General features: G+C 42.7%; 1 protein-coding gene across 8 annotated transcripts; it reads right to left on the reverse strand.

Annotated features, from left to right (window-relative positions):
• Nucleotides 1–1,733: 1,733 nt before the first annotated feature.
• LOC119224546 (AP2-associated protein kinase 1-like) lies at nt 1,734–21,716 on the reverse strand. 8 transcript variants are annotated; one of them, XM_037481602.2, is made up of 21 exons: nt 20,736–21,716; nt 17,907–18,025; nt 17,308–17,416; nt 16,583–16,725; nt 16,322–16,443; nt 16,159–16,240; nt 15,895–16,027; nt 15,672–15,775; nt 15,163–15,242; nt 14,938–15,077; nt 13,832–14,016; nt 12,545–12,748; nt 11,775–11,962; nt 11,285–11,478; nt 11,119–11,178; nt 10,764–10,841; nt 8,445–8,549; nt 8,124–8,225; nt 7,478–7,648; nt 7,087–7,176; nt 1,734–2,784 (listed from the first exon to the last, which is right to left on the reverse strand). In XM_037481602.2, the coding sequence occupies exons 1-21, from the start codon at nt 20,893–20,895 to the stop codon at nt 1,916–1,918; spliced, it is 3,438 nt and encodes a 1,145-aa protein (XP_037337499.2). In that variant the 5' UTR covers nt 20,896–21,716; the 3' UTR covers nt 1,734–1,915. The 8 variants fall into 8 exon arrangements, with proteins under 8 accessions (XP_037337499.2, XP_062418380.1, XP_037337503.2 ...); XM_062562396.1 differs by having other exon boundaries at nt 14,920–15,077; nt 20,736–21,712; XM_037481609.2 differs by having other exon boundaries at nt 2,655–6,529; nt 14,920–15,077; nt 20,736–21,711.
• Nucleotides 21,717–22,307: the final 591 nt, after the last annotated feature.

Consider the following 22,307-nt stretch of genomic DNA (forward strand, 5'->3'; position numbering starts at 1 on the left):
AAAATCGAGGTACTCACTTTGTAAATGGCCAAAACATATTTCAAAGTAAAAGCACAATAGATTACTAGCCAAATAGTAAAATGTGGTTTTGATTATTATTAATTGCATTACGATGTAGGCATTCCAAGTGTGTGGTTAGTAAAGATAAAATACAATGTAAACAATACTGAATTTCGATTTTCATCATATTGACTTGCATATATTTGCTTAAACTGATAGATTTAAAGATGAAGAACTGGACATATTGCAGAACTTTGATAAATTTAATAGTTTTTTAATGACTTACATGTTTTTTTTAAAGGCAGGCCCTGCAGCATAAAAAGTATTTTGAGTGCTTTCCCCCCCCCAACAGTATCATCAGTTGTTGAATCGTCCTAAGATTCCCTAAACAACACTGATTGAAATACATTATACAGCGGTTACAATCGAAATACATTCTTGGAGAACTGACTGTGTCAGTGATTATGTGCAACCTTCAAGTGAACAAGGTGGGTGGGAAAAGTGAGCATTCATAAACATGATTGTACATGTTGAAAGCAGAAAGTATTTTAAATTGCAACAGAATAACAATATGAAATAAACTTTTGGCAGAAACAGGTTGCTTTCCCGTTTTCCAGGTGTGCCAAGGTGGGTACCAGAGTGTTCCATGATTTTACAGAGCAGAAAGAAAATTAAATATGATTCAATGGTAATGGAATTAAAAATGTTTGCATTGATCAGTCCCCGAGATACTATTACAATCCCTGACTGGAACTGCAATGCATAAGTGTTGTAAATATTTGTGTGACTGGAGAAAACCATCTTTTTTAAGTTGCAGGTAAAAGGTTTTCACTTAAGTTGTTCCTAAGTGTGAATCACAGTCATTACACACTTGGAGTTTAAAGAGACCTGATGAAGATACATTATAATTGAATGAACGTATGGGTGCATTAGAATACTGCAGACAGCAAAAATAAATTGTACAAGAGTGGAGACAAGTATTTGGTGTTGAATGGGTGTGCAATAAGTGAAGTAAATGCAGCAATTTCAAAGAAGGGCACAAAAGGCAAAATAACTATTCTGATGTGGTCGAAGGAGCGAAGTGTCCTGGTGTAAGGCTTCAGAGATAACTTGTAAAGTAGAGTCAAAGAAAAGCAGGTGTTTTACATTTATCTAACATGAGAACTACTATAATGCATTTTCTAGGCATTTAAACAGTTTGTACGTTACATGGAAAAAACCCTAATATCCCATTTACATCCAAAAGGACAGTGACCACAAACCAATACATGACAAAAGGAAACGTTTCATGGTATATCAACAGATGTTATCCATAAAAATGTCAATGCATCGGTTTTCAGCATCTGCCTCATAACACACTGTCATTCTTTGTTAAAGGACTTTAATATTGTAACGTTGTTTACAAATGTCTAGCTTCATGTAATTACAAATTCCTCTTCCAAGCTTCTGAGAAGTTATGATCGCACAATGAAGGAGTGAGGCGTCATCAGAACAGTTTCACAGTAAAGCTCAAACACTCAGAAAATCACACGGCAAAAGCTGCAATCTACAAACTCTCCCGAGGAATGGTGTCTTACAGCTGACACAAAAAGTATCTGAGGTAAACAACAAAACAAATTAAGCACTTGACCACCATTTTGTCTTTGTGTAGATATACGTACCAAAAGGATTAAAGAGAATGCTAAAAGATGTGATAAGATAAAGAGCAAATAGGAATCAGGGATTGATGTTGGTTGTTTTTTTTTTTTTTTACTCAGAGCATTTTAGCTTTCAAGTGTAAAGATGACCTCGCACTATCCATAACTGCAGCCAAGAATGAAATCCATGCAGGCCTGCAGTCCAGCTGCAGCGTTGGTGACAGCATGCAGTTTGCATAATTCAGTGATGCCCTTTGCCCTGACCTCGGAGTGTGGTTTCAGGGCTTTTCTTGTGGGGCCTTGAGGTGAAAGGGTGCAGAGACGAAGGGATCGACAGCGCTCACTTCTGAGGTCCATGAGTGAAGATGTTCTACAGGGACTGACGCCCCAGCAGCTTGCCTGCTCACGTTAGCCGCTACTCGATGAGCGGCCAGGGGCTGCTGGGGCACAGGTCCCTCAAAGTGTCGGGAATATTTGGCCAGAGCTTGTGGGCGGAAAGGTTGTTGGGCAACTTCTCCCAACGCGCCTTGATCAGGGCTCACGGAATGCACTCCAGCGGCGTGAGGATGCGAGTGTTGACCTCCGAGATTCTCCTTCCTTTTTCCAAAGGGGGCCTGAGAAAAAACATCAAACGGCTGCGGAGCGGCGTGCGGGGCGCGTGGAAACGGAGCGTTGGCGAACACGTCGGCCGCTTCATCTTGCACACTCCGAAAGGGGGCCTTTGAGAAGACATCGGCAGCGACGCACGCCCCTTTGGCCGGCTCGTGTGCATGTTGGGAGTGGTTCTGAGCAAAGGTGCTCGGAGTAGGCTGGTGGAAGGTAGTGGATGGTTGTGCTGTTGGTCGTGCGCTGCAGTGCAGCGATGAAGAGTGGAGGGCCAAGTCCGGTCCTTGCTCCTCTTCATCCTCCGAGTCCAGCAGCAGAGGTCGGGAGCCGCTGAAGTCATGTGCTGCTGCGTGACTCTCAATGGCGCCCTCATCCTGCTGCTCTTCCCTATAGGCTTGTTCTTCCTCCTCCTCTTCACAATTGCCATCATCTTCATCACTGGAGTGCACACATTCCTCGTTTGCTTGAGAGTCTGCCTGTGGAGGTTCGGTCTCCTGTCCCTCTCCGAGCGCAGAGTAGCCATTACTCTGCCTCTGAACATCTGAATAAGAGAGCAGATAAGGAGATGCATATCAGAGGTGAGCAAAATCTTACAAAGCACAGGGTCAAAACACAGAGGAAACTTTACCACCCGAGTTCCAGCTGATAATTCCTCGACCACACAATAAAAATACGCACACACTACACTAGCGATGGATCACCTGTAACTGCTGAAGAGTCAATAATAATAATGACCCAACAGTGAGAAACCGGCACGAGACTACAACAAATACGGACACATTCTACTCTGAACAGGTCACAACCGACAGACAAGACTGGCCAACTGTACCATTACAACATCGAACAACCTTGTTTCCACAAATTAGAGTCAGCACAGCTGCAGAAGCCTCAACCTTCCAAAAATAGTGCCTCGTGTTAGTGGAAGCAGCGGCTTTGCCATTAGTTCGAATTGATTGTGTCTGAGGTAGAGGGAGCTCAGGGGGAGTCAATAGGTCTGTGGAAACAAGGACAAAGACCTTTCACAGCAACACAGAGGTAATTAGGGACAGACAGATTGGCACAGATGAGCAGACAGTCTTACCTCGGCAGGGTCGACAGCAGCGGTTAACGGGCAGCTCTTGGGCCGATGTTAGTCGCAGCCATTAAAAAAAGGGAGTTTTTGTTTGAGGCCTTTGGTTATTTCCTTTATCACTTTACGGTCTTTTTAAACTGTCTGCAGCCCGTTTCACATCTTTGGACACTTGTCTACGTAAATTGACCCAGAGCTCAAACTAAATAATTATTTACAGATCACAGGTCAGCTTTGATGACTCGATGAACAAATAACAGTGAGACTAATCACGGACAAACAACCATCAATTCCTAAAATACAGCTTGAAGGCCCTGCATTCTTATCTATGGTCAAATCAAACAAAGAAAACTAAATTCGCGAAACCCAAAAAACCTTTTAACACCCAAAAACCTTTTAACACCCAAAAACCTTTTAACAAAGCTTCTGGCCGAGATTCACAACAGCATTGAACGGTGATGTGAGGTGTTGCCAAGATAGATGAATAGGAAAGAAAACCTAGAAAACACTAGAAAAGTCCTTTAAATCTCAGAGCAACCATTAAAAAAATGATGGTGCTTTTACTAAGAGCTGCAAACAATGGTTAAATCCTGAAATGTTAGTTAGGTCTAGTGAGTACCATCGAGTTAGATTACAACCAAACTTGGTTTCCAAAAGCAAAATAATCTCTCAATTAATAAAAAATAGAATAATCCATTTTCACACAGTCAATAAAGCCAGCTTGCTACTTTCTATTCAGAGTACATATCAAATAACGGGACACTTAATTTACACTCACAATAATGCGTTTTATTCGTCGTTCCTCATTCTGAACCTTAATTCATAAAAATAGTCCACACTCCACAATGTTCCTGCTTTGACAGCTGGATGTCAAACATTTTGATATAATCAAAGTAATTTCAATACCTGGCGCCATATGAGCCCAACCAGCACAACGAGGACATTCGTTTAACACAGCAACACAAGTTAAACTCTACGGCGAAGGCAAAAACGTTACAGGATACAGCACTGTGATGTCTGATAAGAACATGAAGCGTTATTGTAGGATTGCATAGATTAGCCACAAAAATGCAAATGACTCAACTAAAAAAAAACATGGAATGGAAAGAAACAAAAAAAAAAGTATATCATAGTTGCATCAACTCATGCCAATTCTTGACAGTACTGTTGCTATCTAACATTAGACTAACCTTCACAATATGCATTACTGGAGCAGGAGGAGAAAACTCTTTAGGACCCAAACCTCAAGCATGTATGCCAGCGATGGCATTTCAAGAGAAATGTTTGTAATTTGTATGTACATATCTAAGGTGAAATGGGCCCTGACCAGAGATTTATTCAATAGACCTTACTTGGCTACAGAAAAGCCAAAATGAAGGATTTTACTTGCCAGTTTTAGCGATCAGACCTAAAACAACTTGAACAAGTGTTCTTTCCAATTCACGCCTTTCTTAACCCAAATAATCAGTTATCAGAGGTGAGAGGTGCTACAGAGATATCAGGAAGTTACTTCCGTCATTAGCTGTCCGTTAGAATTAATTTCTCACAGTAATAACTTACACGTAGTATTATGTACAGAAATGCTGTAGAGAGATATTAAAATGAGATGAACACATTTGTATAAATTATGACTCATAAAGCAAAACCACTAACTTAATGCGTGACACAAAAAGAGAGAAAGCACAGAGGGACTTTGGACAGAGGAGCGGGGCAACATCTTTGCAAACTACAGCTTTATACAAATATTTTCTTTTAATCTATATATCCTTGTGAATTTTACATATTTCATAACCGTCGTCAGTTCATACATTCATTCTAAAGCTCCTTAAATAACAGTCACATGTATTCATACTATAAGTGAGACAATGCCTTTAAATATTACACAAAAAAAGTCCACTTTTACCAATGCCGACAGGAGAAAACATGAACTGTGATTTTATGTACACATAAATGATTAAGTCTCTTCTGGCTAAAATGAACGACACATTGGCCAAATGACCTCAGCCTCTGTGGTAAGGATGGTGTGGATAGACACAGGGAATGTCTGTTGGAGAGGGAGATCTTTAAAGCTCATTTGTCAGCACAAATAACTCAACAAAATCCACACTGTACCTCTGTATCTTTCTGAAAGTCTGCTCATTCTCACTCACCTCCAGAGCGGGGTGACACATAATAAAATAAATTAGCTCTGGTATGGCTGCAGGTCAAATCATTTGATTCCAGTTTGTTTTGGCTTTACAATGGGTCAAGTGTATGATGGCCAGTTTATGACCTTACTCCTAAATATGGAATGTAATGATTAAAAGAACAAACTGGTTTTAAGTGTTATAGTTTTGTTAACTTAATCCTAAAAAGGTTTCCATAATAGCAATAGAGCTTGATTTATCAGCCTTATTAATGCAGACTACCCCAGATTCAGACAGAGATTAAAAGGTGTAAGATTCCCTGCTCAACATCCCATTCAGGGATTTGTTCAAGTTGCAGTTGTGAATACATGTACTATGTTAGCTTCAATAAATAGTAGTGGATTGTATGGTCTATATGGTACAGATTCTCCTCAGAGTCTCCAACAGTGAACCACAACATAGGACTCTGTAAAGACTTCCCAAATGTCTCCAGCATTACTGGCTCCTCGCTCTTCAGTCAGACCCCTGGCACAAATGAGCATGCCCGAAGGTGGCTTGTTTAAATAAGCTTCAGCCTTAAACAAGTACAGTGTGCACAATGCAGCTGTGATCAAGCAGTTTAGCGTGTGCTTGTGATCAGTCATCACCATGGCACAGTGCACTCAATGAGGGATGTTAAAGCGAATATGAGGAAAGCATGAGGAAGACCATGGTGTAGCCGGGAGAGAAGCAATAGATATGCTCAGGCATTAATGAAAAGATGTTACTACAGCGGGGGAATGTCATCGGCCAGCCGAGATATAGGAAGCCAGCTTGTCAGGCAACTAGAGATGGAGTTGCAGGCCACATGAAGAGAGCGGTTCCACCGAACCAATCATCTATGCTAACTCCTGTTCTAATTCATAAGGTGCCTCAGCTTCCCCAACTCTATCCCCTACCCTCCTCCCATCCCTCAGTTAGGATTGCACACTGCCCCGTCGACCTGTCCCACCCCCTCTAGAGGTCGATGAGCTGATCCACCAGCAGAAGGGATCGGGCCAAGTTGGGGAGGCTGGACTCTGAACTGCCACTGTTGCTGCGAGAGTGACCACCTGAAACGTGCCAGAAAAAGAGAGAGAGAGGAAGAGAGACAGAGATGGACATGGAAGGAGAGCCAAGAGAGATTGTGAAAAACAAGCAAAAGAATAAGTAATGTTAACAGAGATTGAATGTTGAAATCAAGAGCAAGGAGATGATGGAGGGAAAATTATGGCAGAGCAGAGAAACGCATGGAGGGGGCAAATGGAGCAGAAGGAGAAAGAAAAACAGGCATAGAGTGAGCTGGGGTAATCTTCATACAGCTGCATCATTACAGGGGGAGAGTAAGGGAATGCCAGCCTAACACGAGGAGGCCTTCAAGATAAACTACAAAGAGCCAAACACCTGCAAGGCAGAGAACCACTGGCAGTATAACATTAGAAACAAAAAGGAGGAAGACTGATGTGGATATAAAGCCTTCATGTGATAGCACATCCATACAAGACTTCATATCAGCAGTCACATGGGAGAGTTGTGGAACTGAATTAGGGGCTGAGGGATGTCTATTTCTGGCTCATAGCCTGGGCTTCTGCAGTTTGGAGTGCTCATCTCGGGATTTTGTTAACCTTACCTTGCTTTGAGTTTTTGGAGATGAGCACAGGAATAGGGTCAAACTCGTCATCATTGCCCTTCTCCCCACACGACATGAGGAAAGCAGAGTCTGCGGTGAAGGTAGAGGGAATGAAGAATGGAGGGGGAAAAGAAGTTAACTCAGCCAAAGGAAAGAGCAAAAAGAAAGTAGAGTGCAAGTAAATTAAGAATAGATGGAGCCAGGGCACATGCAGCTTCTAAAAGCTGTGCATTTCAGGTGGCTTTTCACTCCTCTACAAATGAGTCATGGGTGCGAGAAGTTGTCATGTGCCCGATTCCATCTCTGTACCACATTGGAACGGGTCCTCCTGTTGTTAGAAGGGAGCAGGCAGACACAAGGCTAACGGAGGGGTGCAGCAAAGAGATCTTACCAGAAGCCCCCTGACCAGGCAGCAGCTCCTCCAGACAGGATGCAGAGCCGCAGCCAGGATGAGCAGAGGAGCAGGAGGAGGAAGGGAGAGCAGAAACAGACTGGTTTCCAGGAGGACAAGAACGAGCCAGAAGGTCGCAACCGAGCAGTGAGTCCTCCCCAGTGAGAGAGTCTGAGCAAGGATGAAGCAAAGTCAAAAGAGAAAAAGGGGTCATAGTAAAAATAGGGTTGTTAGCTAAAGTTAGAGGAAAATGCATATTGTAAGTGAGGCAGTGTCTAAACTCTGAAAGCATAACATCATAAGCCGAGAAGTCAGTCCGGGGCAGGAGCAACACGTTAACATAAAAAAAATTATGATTAAATTGATCACTTAACACCCTAGAAAACCTCAGTGATGCAACTGTTCCACTCCCGAAAGTAAGCAGCTTATTTAAAAGAGCGACAGGCCAAACTGATTTGTTGTTGCAGGGTTTTAGCCACGTCAGCGTGATCTGGCACAGCAGTGCCGGTCATTGACAAATTAGTTAAGGCTTTCAAATCCTAAAAATAAAGTTACTGCAGTTGTAACACAATACAAATCAAAACAATTGATTGGTGGTGCAGAGAATTATGTTAAGATTTGCTATTGTGAGCTCCAGGGGACTAACCTGGCATGCTGGAAGAGATGAGCTCTGGCTGGCCTGAGAGTCGCTGGGACTGGGGCGCTCCCAAACCAGGAATCAGTGAATCCACACACATCTCTGCAGTCACTACATGGAGACAACAAGTGGAAGTGACAGTAGGTTAGATTGATCCAACAGAGTAATGCAAGAGAAAATAAGAAGGTACAAAAAAGACAAATCCTTTCTCTGGTGGGTCTTTGTGACTTCACAATCATGTGAGTGAAAAAGAGAAGCAAGGCAAGGAAGGCGCATGCAGAGCAGATATGATTTTAGAACGAGGCAGGGGACAAATAACGGCGCTAGTACCATTGATGGAGCTCTCTGCGGCAGTACTGAAGGGGTTGGCCAGGGTTATGAGGTCGGGGAGCAGCAGAGAAGGTTCAGGGGACTTCAGTCCCTCAATCAGCTTCTCTGTGAGCCAGCCAGAAGAGAGATGAAGCGACGTAATGGACAGTTAGCGAAAGAGAGAAAATGGCAACGAGGGAGGACTTTGTAGACCAACAAAAGGAGCAAATAGACTTAAGAGATATGAAACCAACAATGTGTGAGAATATTTTGTTAACAAGCATTAATTAAGATTATTCCAGTTTACAAAAATGTATGACACACACACACACACACGTCTAAAGTAACAGGGTTACTCTCCACCATCGGTTCTCTTCTTGAGGAGCTACACGTGCAGCAGGCCAAAAACCACGAGTTGGAAGCAGAACACAAACTGCTCAAGATCGAGGTGGTCTCTACCACTGAGTCTTCCCTCCATCCGACAGATGGAGGATACCATCGCCAAAGGAGATCAGATCCTCATCACCAGGATCCAAGATTTAGAGGACGACAAAACACTCCTTGAGAACATCTGCCTCAACTTAAAAATAAAAAAAGAAGAGAGGCATTTTTTGGAGACGGATGCAAGACCAGCAGACGAAGATGGACAAAAGGAGTCGCAATATGCAGGAGTCAAAGAAATAGAGAGAAGAGAAGAAAAAGGAGACCATCCAGGGCGTCAACATCAACGTGCCTGAGACTGGATGCCAGTAACAACACCTTCCTTCATTACATTATATGTCATTTCATGCCTTCATCTCTCACCTCATCCATCTACCCCCGGTTCCCGTCCACCCGTGCTTCACAGCGATAAAGACCCCCCCACCCCACCCCCCTTCAACCCCACTAACACCTGGGATTGACAGCGCATCTCATCCATTTCCTTCTTCGGTTAATGCGAGGCCGCAGATGAAGATGAGGGGATTTCTGTATTTGCGCATGTACTCTGGACCCGGTCATTTGGCCCGTGTTTGGATGAACTACCACGGCTGGTTTGACGAATCAATGGTAACAGCGTCATTGGACGCTCATTCAGCCGTCATTGGAAAATAGGATCTCGGTTTAATTTTTCAAGTTTACATTATGTAAGGTCGACACATATGTCCCCCTCTCTAGTTTCAGTAATGCCATGCCAATATTACAGTGATGCCATGCCAATGTTATTATCATACTTAACATTTCTAATATCATAGAAGATAATATAGGACTAATATCATATAGCATAATATAGGACTAATATATAACATAATACAGGACTAATATCATATAACATAATATAGGACTAATATCATATAGCATAATATAGGACTAATTTCATTTAACATAACATCAGATAACTAATATATCAAACATGGCATCATACTTAGTATTTCTAATATTATATAACATAATATCATCTACAGTGTTTTCCCTACCATTATATCCCCCAGCGCGCCCCAACACCCATGCCCCCCCCTCCGGTACGTCCGTCCCCTAAAGTTGGGAACCTAGAGAAAACACTGATATGACATGATATAGTAGAACTAATATAGCAGACATGGCTTTATACTTTATATATCCAATATCATAGAACATAATATCATAGAACTAATATCATAAATATAGCATTGTATTTCTAATATAATTTAACATAATAGCTAAAATAGCATCAGACATATTTCTAATATCTTAATAGAATACAATAAACATAATGCAACAGATGCTATATTTCTCCACTAGTCATGCCTTTAAAACTTAGACAAACTATAGAGGAGGACATGTGTGTCCACCTTGCATGCTGTAAACTTGAAAAATTAATCTGAGAACCCATTTTCCAGTGATGGTTAAATGAAACTGTTGGACTACGTTCACACGTTGTTACCATTGAATGAACGGGCTGGGTCATCATTTTAACAAGACAGCAAGCTCAACTTCCTCTAGTTCTTTGTGGTGCTGGTGAGCAGGCTCCTCCGGCAGTAAAGCAATCCAATTAACAAAGGAGAATTTGTCCTTGGTGTTACCAGGCAACAGCAAAAGCACAGATCCGCAAACGAGATGGGATCTAGCTGTAGCTATGGTCTCTATTCATGGCAGCTGACAAGGAGCCACTGTGAGACTGCCTGCTAGGTCAACACGATAGGGCCGTGTACAAAAACAAACCATACAACTAAAGCTCATAAACTGACCCCGGAGAAGGGTGTTTTCCAGGAAACTACTTCCGTAAATGAAATGGTGACTCATAACCCGATGAGAATATATTTATTCAAGTCTGAGATCCTGAGGGGATTAAACACACGGCCTGTGCTGTGACTAGGAATTTACCTGTGGTGTCAGAGAGGGAGAGGCTATTTAGAGGGTCCGGGGCTGAACCTGCCTTGATGATGTCTGCAGAGCTTTCAGCTTAACATTATACGGTGAATAAAGATGGAGAAGAAAAAAAGTGAGGGAATTTGAAAGCATGTAAAACAAAGAAGACGGCAGTTGGGACTACGGGATAGACAACACATGTGCTTGCTGTTATGGCAACTCTAGACATTTGCCAAGACAGCAAAACATAAAAAGAGGTCATAATCCAGGAAAGTGGTTGAATTCCAACCCTACCAACATTAATGAAAAGCCTCTGAGGAGAAGAAGTATGCGAACATCATCATAATATGATAATGATGCAAAGACTTACCTGGAAAAGCAATGAGCCCTGGAATGAGATTTTCAGTGGAACCTGTGGCCTTCTCTCCTGCTGCAGTGTGCACAAGCACACAGCAAAAAGTGCAATTAAATTTAGACCACACAACTAGCTGCCGACGCCGCAAGTGTTGAGGGTACAAGGATGACGTTGCACTTACCCTCAGCTAGCTTGGCAAAGTCTTTGTTAAGGAGCTCCTCTGCTGTCAGTTTGGAGAAGTTATCGTCCCCAAAGGGGTTCCAGCTTGGCTGAGTGTTGGGTGCAGCAAGAGCTGACAGGGCGTCAGCCCCACCCGGATGATACACACTCTGCTGTGAGGAGCAAGGGGAGCCAGATGGAGTGGTGCTGGCTGATCTGCAGTGCACAGACGTGGAAACACAAACTCTGTTAAGCGTGCACAGTAAAGTTTGATCGTGGATGTCAGGTCTGTGGACACTGGCCTTCTGATGTACGCAAATGAGACCAAGTGAGTTATTTAAAGACCAAAATGAGTGACTCTTCTTACTCCGGATTCTCCGGGAGGTAAAAGGCTTGATTATTCCCCCCTCGGGGTTCATTCATATGAATGGGCTTCCTGTCGCCCCTCTCGGCTCGGTGCCATGAGAGCACAGTTCATCCTCAGATCACTGGAGGGAGTGAAATCTGCTCACTTGGACTTGTTGAGGCTAGCCTCAGCTGCGGCGGCCTGGAGAAGCTGGGTGGACTTGCTGACTGGAACCCCAAACACGGCGCTGTGCGTGACATCGCTCAGTATGCGCCTGTGACCGCTTTTGGGGGCCATCTTTGGCGACGAGGGAGGCGTCAATGACCCGACTCTGTGAATCACTTGACCAGTCTTCTACAGCGATGACAAAAAAGATACAGAGGAGAACAAATTAGATGAAACTTTACAGGAGAGGAACAGGAAGAAAATCTGTTGCTGTACAAAGTAAAACAAGCAGATGCCCAAACACACAATAAACAAGCAAGCTCCACCAGAAAGGAAAATCTGAAAGAAAAGATTGATTAGAAATTCCTCAAAAACCCACAAGAAAAAGAGAGGTGTAACCTGTTATGGAAAAAGAAAGTTTGTACATAAACGGGTGCACCTGATAGATAATATTAACAGAAGGAAACTGAAGGATAGTATAAGAGTTGAAAGAAATATTAAAGCAACACTAAAGGATTTGTTTATCACATGCCCTATAATTTATTTTAATTCCACAATGACATTTTTCTAAGGCGCCGTTGTGAGCAAGCAGGCCTACATGCCAATTACGGTCGCATTCAACATATTCTCTGTTAACTCATTGTTTCCTTCAATCTGCCACAGAAGAGAACAAATTAAATTTTGGTGTGATTGGTTAGAGACAAGCTGCTAAATCAACTGCGAGCCCCAAAAGAGCAGCAGACGCAAACAAGAATAGGATGTTACCACGACCTCTGGGTCAGCCGCAGGGACAACCGCAGACTCAGGGATGGGGGTCAGATGAGAAGCTGCCGTTTCATGGACAGGGGCTACATGCTGCTGGCGCAAGGCAATAACTGGAGGAACAGGTCTATGTTTGGACTGTAGCACGCTACCCGCCTGAGACCCTTTTTGTATTTGCTGCTGCTGCTGGACGAGGCTCTGAACCAGTTGATGCTACATAGGAATACCACAGAGCGAAAAAGTGAGGAAGGCCCCCGCTTGTCGTGACTTACAGCTCATGTGCAGCAGCCTTTAAAATAACAAATACTTTTCAGGATTTGTTATTAACTTCTGAGACAGTATACAAACACCATGAATCACATTGCAACAAAAGACAGAGGCTGAGAAGGGAATCTTTACATTTCTTACTTTATCAAATTATATTTGTACTTCAACTGGGACAACACTGGAAACAGGGATTACTGATTACTGTACTTGACCTAAAAAAGACATCTAAAATAACTCAAAATAGTCTTTCCCTCAGCATTCCTGTGAGGAGTTCAACCAACCAATGTGGCTAATGGTGCGTTCACACCAAAAGCGAAGCAAATGTTTCTCACGAGTAGGCAATGCACAGACGCGTCTGGTCGCGAATGAGGCAAATTTTAAACGGGCGGCGCGAATGACGCGGATCGTTTGACGCTAAAAAGCAAAAGGAAATTGCTTTTTCGCCTCAAGTTGACTTTGGGGCTAAAAATTTGCCCAACGCTGTCGCAAAAGCCAATCAGAGTTGAGATGCTCCGCTCGTCATCATCAGCGTCCTGCTCCCACAGTGTGAATACACTTTATGAAACTGCCGCTCACCAGAGACACACAGGCAGCTGAGACTGAACGCCTGTAAGTTAGTTTATGTCTAACCGAGAGACGCTGGCAACGAGCCGAACAAAACACGTCATCAAACCGGCTGCTGGTCAGCCTGAAGCAGCGCTGGAAGCAGCGGTCACCCAGACGCACTTCTTGGAGGAGTCTGTGAAATGAAAGCTGTGTGCGGTGACGGTTGACGTCATGAACCCAAACACAACACCGTTTGCAGTACCAACGTTTACATAATTCTCACAACAAATAAAGAGCACAAATAGTGGTTATTTATTTCCATGGTGTATAGTGGAAAACGACAACCGTCTCTATGGAAAAACGCGAATGAAACAAAATACCCGCTTTACTAAACTCATGCGAGTAAAGCGGGGCGAAAGCTTGTCTTTTGGTGTGTACACATCATAAGACGTGTTGCCCTTCACATTTCAGCACCATGCCTACCTGCTGGTTGCTCTGTGGGCTCAAGAAGGCTGCGGCTTGCTGCTGCTTCATGAGGAGCTGCTGATGCTGCAGTGTGGCCTGCGGCTGCATGTTGGCTGTCTGAGCTGATGGCGCTGCAGCCTGTGCAACAGGAGCCGGTTGAACGGCTTGGACAGCAGCTGCAGCTGGGACATTGATGGCGACACCTAGAAAGGAGGAAAATGAGGAGAACATAGACCTCATCATTTACCACATTAAGAGCATTTTTTAAAGAAGGAGCCACATTTCGTCAAGGGTCAAAAAACAAATTCTCTCTGTTGCATTTTAGTCTTCCTGATGTGGCAGAATGTGTACTATTTGTGCTTGAGGTCATTGATGTTGGTCTGAGTGCTTCTTTTAGGATTTAGGAAACCTGCTCTAATCTGTGCAGCATGTTGTTTTTTCTCAGTTGATTAAAATGGTTAATGGTCAACCATTCACATGTTGCACCAGTATCTTTCTAACTGTCTTTTTAGGGCAATAGCGGCGCAAGGAGTAGAGCGGGTGCACCGCACGGTTGGTTGTTCGAACCCCGGCTGCTCCATGTCCCATGTCAAAGTGTCCTTGAGCAAGACACCCAAACCCCAACTGTACCCTGGGCGCCTTTACTGGCAGCACACTGCTCCCACTGTGTGGAATGGGTTAAATGCAGAGAATAATTCCCCACGGGGATCAATAAAGGATTCATTCTTTCCCTAATTTGGGTTTATGTGTTTGTGCAAGTGTTACAAATTGTTAATGTGTCACAAGCTGTGGTGTTGTGGTGTTTTACTCTATTAAAGATTGCGGATTATTCATTGTTGTAATAAAGTTATAACCATCAATCAATCTCAACACAGGTAAGACAAGTGGCTCCGACCGCTGCACCCTCAGACAATACATTTTTCTGCCTGCCAAAGCGCGACAGCAGTCGTTGCGGCTAATCATAACATAAGGAAATTAAATGTCTACACCGGTTGAACCGGTATACCTCCCAGCCCTACTTTAGAGTCAAACCCATGAGCATTTAACTGTGCTGAGTTCACTACGAGACAACAGTCTCCATGAACGCATCACAGAGCTACTCATACCTATTGCCTGTGGCGTACCCGCATTGGGTCTCTTTCGTGGGGTGACAGCTGGCTGGATGGGAAGGATGCCCGATATCGGCTGGGGCTGCGCCTGGCCAGCCTTCGGTCGTTGGCGAGGTGCAATAGAGGTTTCCAAGGTCGGAACGGGGTCTGTGATCCTGGTGGAAGTAAAAGAGAAAATGAACTAGAGATGTACGTTGTTTCTTACAACGATGAAAACTCAAATGCTTTACTTTCACTCACCTGGCTTTGGTTTGACTCTTTTTGGCCACTGCGTCACTGACTCTGACAGGCTCAGGAAGTTTTGCAGGAATAGGTGAATTCTACAACAATAAAGAGAACTTGTCTTTTTTATTTGATCAGTGATAAATAAACCAAAGAGCTTAATAGCTTAACAGTGATGTATAGATGACTCCCAGCTTCCAGGAATGCACCATTATTGTCAACTTTAACAATCCTTAAAAAGGGCAAGGTCAGAAATTAGGTTGACACAGAAGACCAATCGCTGAGCTATTTTATACATTAGAAAAAATAAATAAAGAATCGAGGCCAGCTGGCAAAATTAAAGTTACCTTCACTCCAATATTATTAATTTCTTCCTTAGAAAAACTACTGAACATGAGCATTAAAAGAAAACAATTACTTGTAAAAAAAAAGAAAAAAAGCCGACCAAGTAGTTAATATTATTTAACACTAACCAGACAGCAGACTAATCTCAAATTCCAGCCATTCCTCCTGTCTTGGGGACTTACGTGTTCATTTGGGACTGGACACTCTCGTCGAGCCAGTTTAAAGGCAAAGTGGGATAGTTGGTAGATGTCTGGTCTCTTTTCTGGGTCAGGTTCCAGCATGTACCCTGAGAAATGAACAAACAAAAGCCATTCATTAGAGGTCAAACGTATGAAAATACACACATATTTGGACACATATCTAGTGTAGGGCAGAGTGTATATTCTGAGGAACCAGGTTACTCACGGATCAGACAGTGCATGTCGTGAGAGTAGCGGGAGTTGTCTGGGATTGTGAAACTTCCATCACAGATAGCCACTTGGCTCTCCCCAAAAGGAAGCGTGAAGTAGCACAGTTTATAGAGTAGACAACCCATGGCCTGTACAGACGAGAGAATCAACACCTTTCATGTAAATGTGAGTCTGTGTGTATCGTGTTAGCTCTTGCTGATGCACATGTTACAATCACAAACAACATAATCATATAAGAAGGTAATGAACACCTTCTCACCCAAATATCAGCCTTTGTTGTGATAATCATTCCAGCGTAGAGGTTGACCATTTCTGGAGCGCGGTATGACAGAGTAGTGTACCTGTTTTTGAGAGCAGACCTTTGAGCTCTTGAATTTTTTTAAAGAAAAGATTGAAGGTGGAAAAGGCCCCAGAATACTTACTTTTTGATTTCCTCCTCCACAACTGCGACCCCCTCCGTCTGAGGGTTTTGAAAGCAGTTGGTGGCACTTCCAAAATCACAGAGTACGTAGTGTCCCCGGTCGTGTAGAAGAATGTTTTCCACCTACATGAGAAGACAAGATAAGACCTGTCAGCAGTCATAGTGAATGTCACAATTACTAACTTCCAAATAATTAGGAATGGCCATCAATTAGCCAGCCGTATGCAGGGAGTAGTTTGTTGAGAAATAAAATCAGACGTGCCTTGAGATCTCGATGGACTATTGGAGTCTGGCCCTGGTGGAGGCGAGCGACTGCCTCACACGTGTCACAAAAGATCTGTAGCACCTCGGCTTCAGTGAAGCCTGTCTGCAACCGCTGGTTCATTAGGTTAACCACCTGCCCACCTGCAGAAAACAAATGAGTCAACAAAGAGTGAGTCAATGCTACATCATACAACTTTAATAAACAACAAAGTGAACTCATTCTGTAATTATTTTTGTAAATTTGAATCTGTGAGAAATGCTATCACCTAATTTGTAAATTGCTGGAAATAACAAAGACTACATCACATCTATTTCCACAATGAACACAAAAGCTTATATTTATCTTATCAGGGTTGTTGAAGGAAAGCTGTGAAACAGCCAATAGACCTCAACGTACAACTGCATCATGCTATGATTTAAACAAAAACGTTAAAAAAAACAGTGCTTGTATAAAAAAAGATTGAATCTCAATCATTTTAGGCTACAAGCATTCTACAATCAAAGCATAAGATGGCTTCAACAACTATGCAGGGATGTTAATAGTAACTTTCTATAAATTGCACCACCACTTGCACCAGGCATGTGTTCCCTGAAACAGAATATACGTATTCCCCACAACAACTGGATATTGAATAGTTGCCTTTGAACAGAACACCATGCTCTGAAAAAGGCAATGGTGCCTTGGATTCAACAAAGTCAGCCATGGGAGGTGGGCCTAATTACCTCGACAGAAGTCCATTAAGATTAGAACTTCCCACACATCGCCAGCTCCAACTGCAGTGATACTGGAGTCCAGGAAACCAACTATGTTTTTGTGGCCCACTAGGTCCCTCTGTGTAAAACAAACACGGAAAACATTTGGGGTGAGTAAATGGAAAAAATACAGCTACACGTAACTATTCAGTCCATTTCTAGTGGTATAGAGTTGATTCTCTGCCAGGTCGGGGTGGTGTGATAATAACCATCCAGCAACAGTCATGCGGCCCAGAAATCCATTCAGGAAATGGACAGGCAGGGGAGCATAGATAACATGAATTACTAAGCAACCCTTCACTCAGATTGAAATTGTGTTTGTGCTTAAATGACATGGAGTAGTCCTGATTAGCCACATTCAGACAAAGAGGCTTAGAAAATCAGAACATTTCAATGTCAAGTCTGGATTTCTTTGTGTGCAACTACATTTTCTGATGCTGTTAATTACAAGGCAGCTTAAAGTTACCAACCAATAACATAATCTACTCTTACATGTCCACCTGAAAGAAAATAAGGTGTCTAATGTACTTTCCGCAATCAGCAGTCAGTTTCTGGACCGTTGGACTCACCATTATCTGGATCTCAAGTTGGCAGACTTGTAAATCATGTTCATCGTTGACATACATCCTTTTCAGCGCACAACGTACGCCTTGATGAGTCCGTACCAAAAACACGATGGCAAAACCTCCTAGAAATGATACACACATTTCACAAGTAAAATAAATAAAATAAACAGTAATCTAGAATTAGTAATTAGTAAAATACATCCTGATGTATTGCTTATTAAAGTTGGGGGCCATGAATTTCGTAATTGTTTTTGAATGAAAATTGGTTAATTTCACCTACAGTCACTGTCAGATGTTCTGTTGTTTCCTACCACTGTAACCAAGAAATACTCCTGAACAAGTGATGTCAATTTCAGTCTCTGACAGCAAAGCACTTCTCAGAATACAGGAAGCAAGATAATTTGTCATCCTACCTTTGGTTGCAGTGGTGCATTTGCACAGCTGAATAAAGCACATTTCCTAAACCAGAAATGAATAAAAACACCAAGCCAATTCAAAGTATGAGACAATTCATACAAAGAACTTTGTCTTCACTGACTTCTAGATGTGAGGACTTTGTAGATCATAGATATGATTAGGCCTCGGCTTGCATTTAATCCCTCTCTAAATGTTATGTTGACAGCGTGTAGCAGGGTTCATTGTAAAAGCAGTCACTCTTGTGTTCAGATTGTTTTGAAGCTATGCACTGCGCTGACTTGTCCAGCCTTCATCACTAAGCTGAGCGAAAACTCCATGTAACTGCTTTGTGCTGCGTGTGTCAGAGTTCAGCCGGTTGAACCCCCGCTGTCTCGCGCAGTCTAATCTGAGATGACGGACTGTAAGAAATTAGAAGGATTAGCATCTTTTTTTAAACAACATGTTTAGCAGTGGTCTACAATCTCAGTAGGCAGAGAGCGTAAATAATTGTAAGCACAGCTACAAATAGGCTGGCCACTTTCTTGACGTAACTGACTTTCAGGATTATACCACTCAAAGGTGTCCATACAAAAAAAGAATATACACCTTTAGGCACTGCTGTGAGAATGCTAGAACTACTATTCATTTGCAGTTTTTTTTCATCAGTTTGTAATGAAATTTAAATACCATTTAGGCTTTAGACTACTACACATCCTTGTCAAAATTAGCATTGACTAGAAGCCCTTATTTAAAGAAGGATTTAGCAGAAAAATTGGTGCATTTGGGTTCACAAATGAGGGAATGGCCAACTGAATTCAATATTGTGTAGTTCGATAGCAGCAACGGGGAGATATATGTTACATCACTAGAATAGGGATAATGCTAAAAGAAATGATTATATATAGAGACCACACATTTTGATAGTAAAGACAAAAAGATTTGTCTTTGAAAAACTTCAGACGATGAGTTGCCCACAGCCCAAATGTCTAAAATATAAAACTGCAATAACGACATGACTTCAAACTAACTTTTTTGTGTCAAGCTAATAGCTGGTGTGTCCCTCGGCCTGCGTAGGTCTGCATAGTGTGAAAAGTATAGTGTATAGTATGAAAGGCGTTTCAGCTAAAGGCAACCATCATTCCATAATGACAACAATGGGAGTAGATGCAGAATAAAATATAATAGATAAATTATATATATACATACATTCATTATTAAGCAGCCAACTAAAACCCCAAACCATGTGACTGAGGGGAATCACATGGCTAGCAGAAGAGACATCATTCTGGGGGAAATATTAACTTTGTGTGTGATGGATACTGTTAATGAGTCAAAACACTGTTCTGAATGGTGTCGCCCTCAAATAAATGTCTGCGATAAGGACACAGCTTTCATTACAAAGCTGATTAGAAAACTTCCTCACACTCACGCAACAAATTCCAAGAAAGGTTTCCACCGACACCTCAGTGCAGGCTAGGACTAGCTGTCTAAACCCTTCATAAGCCGCGGTGTGGCCAACCAGATGGGGCAAGTCTATAGTTTTGATGAATTAATCAGTCTCCTTTCATCTATTATTTAGTAACAAAACCTCTTCGCTAACAGAGCACGGCGGTGGGATCTCATTACAAAGACAAATGACCACTGGAAACCTTTTAGCCTTATTAAGAAACCTGTTTAAACGTGTTCAGAGAAAGACTATTTGCCAACAAAGCGTGTCCCAGCCTTTAATTCAATGATGTAGAATCACCAACAGCTAAGCAACCTGCAAGGTTGCATTAACATAGGCCCAAAGAAATGTGTTATGAAAACACCACCGTGTCAGGAGGTCAGATTTTATGTGGAACATCCTGATAACCTTGCCCTCATTATGAGAAGCAAGAAGTTGTTCATCAAAACTATGGAAAACTACATTTATGACTTGTCACTCCCTCTGTAAATCTCGATACTGATGACTCAGCACAGCACGACACAGTAGAAAATCCAGTTATGAAATTATTCTCCCAGTTGTCAGGAAAAGAGTGCAGTAATTGCAAAGAGAAGACATCTGAACAACTGTACACACACACACACACACCCTATATTACAAAAGAATTACAGAAGAAACTTTAGTGACAGTACACAGACAGAAATAAGCTCAGGATTGGAGCAAGTTAATGCACATCAAAAGAGCTGCCTCAGGTGGTGACAGTTGGTGCATGGACTGTACAGCCTTGTACCAAAAGCATGTCCACCACCATCTCCATCAGTTAAGGTGTGTGTGGGGGGTACGTTGGCACTCTAGCTAGGCCATAGACCAAGAAAAGCAGGGCCACCTATTTACTTGACTAACGATCCTAGACTCTCGATCCTCACAACAAGGCACAGGTCGACCTGTGTATACACAACACGTTTTAGTCACATGCTTTAATCCACTCAACAGAAAGCCACATAGTTTACCTTCGGCGATGATTTCCTCGACGGTCACTTGATACCGTCCAATGGTGAAGACCCGTCCGATGAAGCTGCCGCCGCCGCCGGAACCAGCGCCTCCTCCACCTACTCCGGAGCCAGGCCCCGAACTCACCAACTCCCGACGAGAATCGAAAAATTTCTTCATTTCTCCTCCACGATGTTAACCAAAGCACGGTCGAGTCCAAGAATGTGCGAGTGTCGGAACAATAATTGGGTTTGGATATAACAAGTCCCCGGTCGTTCTTTGGCTGAGGTGCTCGTGTTGAGGGTTTAGCAGTTGTTCCAATAATTGAATGAATGCCGTCGGCTAGCGTCAGGCTAAATGCTCGCTAACTAGCTGGACCTCAAAATATTCCACACACTGCGGTCCGACGCGCCTTAGCTAACTCATGGTTTCAACAGCAGGCAGAGTCTGTACTTGTTTGAAAAATACTAAGATTTAACGTCCAAGCGCAAGTCACGGCGTGCACGCTCTGAACCGAGAGCGGCTCCGGCGTCTAATTTAGCCAGGCAACAAGCCCGAAAAAACACTTGTTAGCAGTTAGCTCACCTAGCTAGTTAGCTAAGCAGCTAGGTGCGGTGACAGCTGTCAGTTGATAGGCTGGCTGCCAGGTAGGTCCTCAGTGTCCAATGCAGCTTATTATACATCTCCACTGATATCGTTCACCCGAAATGTTACGTATATCACTTGCTGCTTTACTCGTCTGTTTTGTAGTAAACGTGACAGACCTCTGAATTTTGAGCGTGCAGCAGGCGTTGCGAAGACCGGCCAACTGCCTTAATGACAGAGCTAACGTAGCTACAAACAGAGTGGATGCTAACAGGGAGAGTCCTCTCTGCGGACTGCGTCCTTCTGGACTTCTCTCGATGTGATTGGTCAGATGAACATCGACTTCCTCCCAATCGATACGAGTCCCTCTGACCCTCTGCCGTGGTCCCGGATAAAAGAGGAAAAAAATGCCCCCTCACTTTTCAGAAGTAGCAACTTGACCCGTTCTTTGCTGCTCGCATCAGCTTTTATCTCAATAGCTGCATTGCGAACCGTAGGAATTATACTTTCTATATTTTTGCAATGCAATAGTTTTAAACGGTTAAAATGTTTATTTAGAACAACTAATGATGGCAACTAGGGGAAGATTTGTATTGATTGTTTCAAAACAATTTACCCTCTCAACATGACTATAAATGTAGGCATTCAAAAAAATGAACACAATAACTTGGACTTGCAGTTCCTTCATTGTCTTACATCTCCGTATCAAATATAGTACTCTGCTACTGTCACATTTCAGAAACTTCAAAAAAGTACAATAATTACTTGTGCTACAACTGCAGTACAAGATGAAGATATAAGGCAAGACCCTCCACAGCTGTCATTGGGAGAAATATCTGGATTTATCTTTAATCTAAATAATACTGTTGACAAACCTTTTGAAAGACAAATATATTGGTTAGTTTTTGCAGCTGTTTCGTGTAAAAGCTGGTGAAGAAGGCCAGCTCCATCATTGGCTGCCAACAAGAGCATCCTGAACCGGTGGTGGAGAGGAGGACACTGAAAAA

The sequence above is a fragment of the Pungitius pungitius genome, chromosome 5 (assembly GCF_949316345.1).
Source record: "Pungitius pungitius chromosome 5, fPunPun2.1, whole genome shotgun sequence".
Classification (NCBI taxonomy): Eukaryota; Metazoa; Chordata; class Actinopteri; order Perciformes; family Gasterosteidae; genus Pungitius; species Pungitius pungitius.

Coding starts and splice junctions, on each gene's coding strand:
- LOC119224546 (XM_062562396.1), bottom strand. CDS start 20,895: ATGAAGAAATTTTTCGATTCTCGTCGGGAGTTGGTGAGTTCGGGGCCT. Junction 16,241..16,321: donor GTGGAGGAGGAAATCAAAAA/GTAAGTATTCTG, acceptor TCTCAAAAACAG/GTACACTACTCTGTCATACC. Junction 16,028..16,158: donor CAACAAAGGCTGATATTTGG/GTGAGAAGGTGT, acceptor TCGTCTGTACAG/GCCATGGGTTGTCTACTCTA.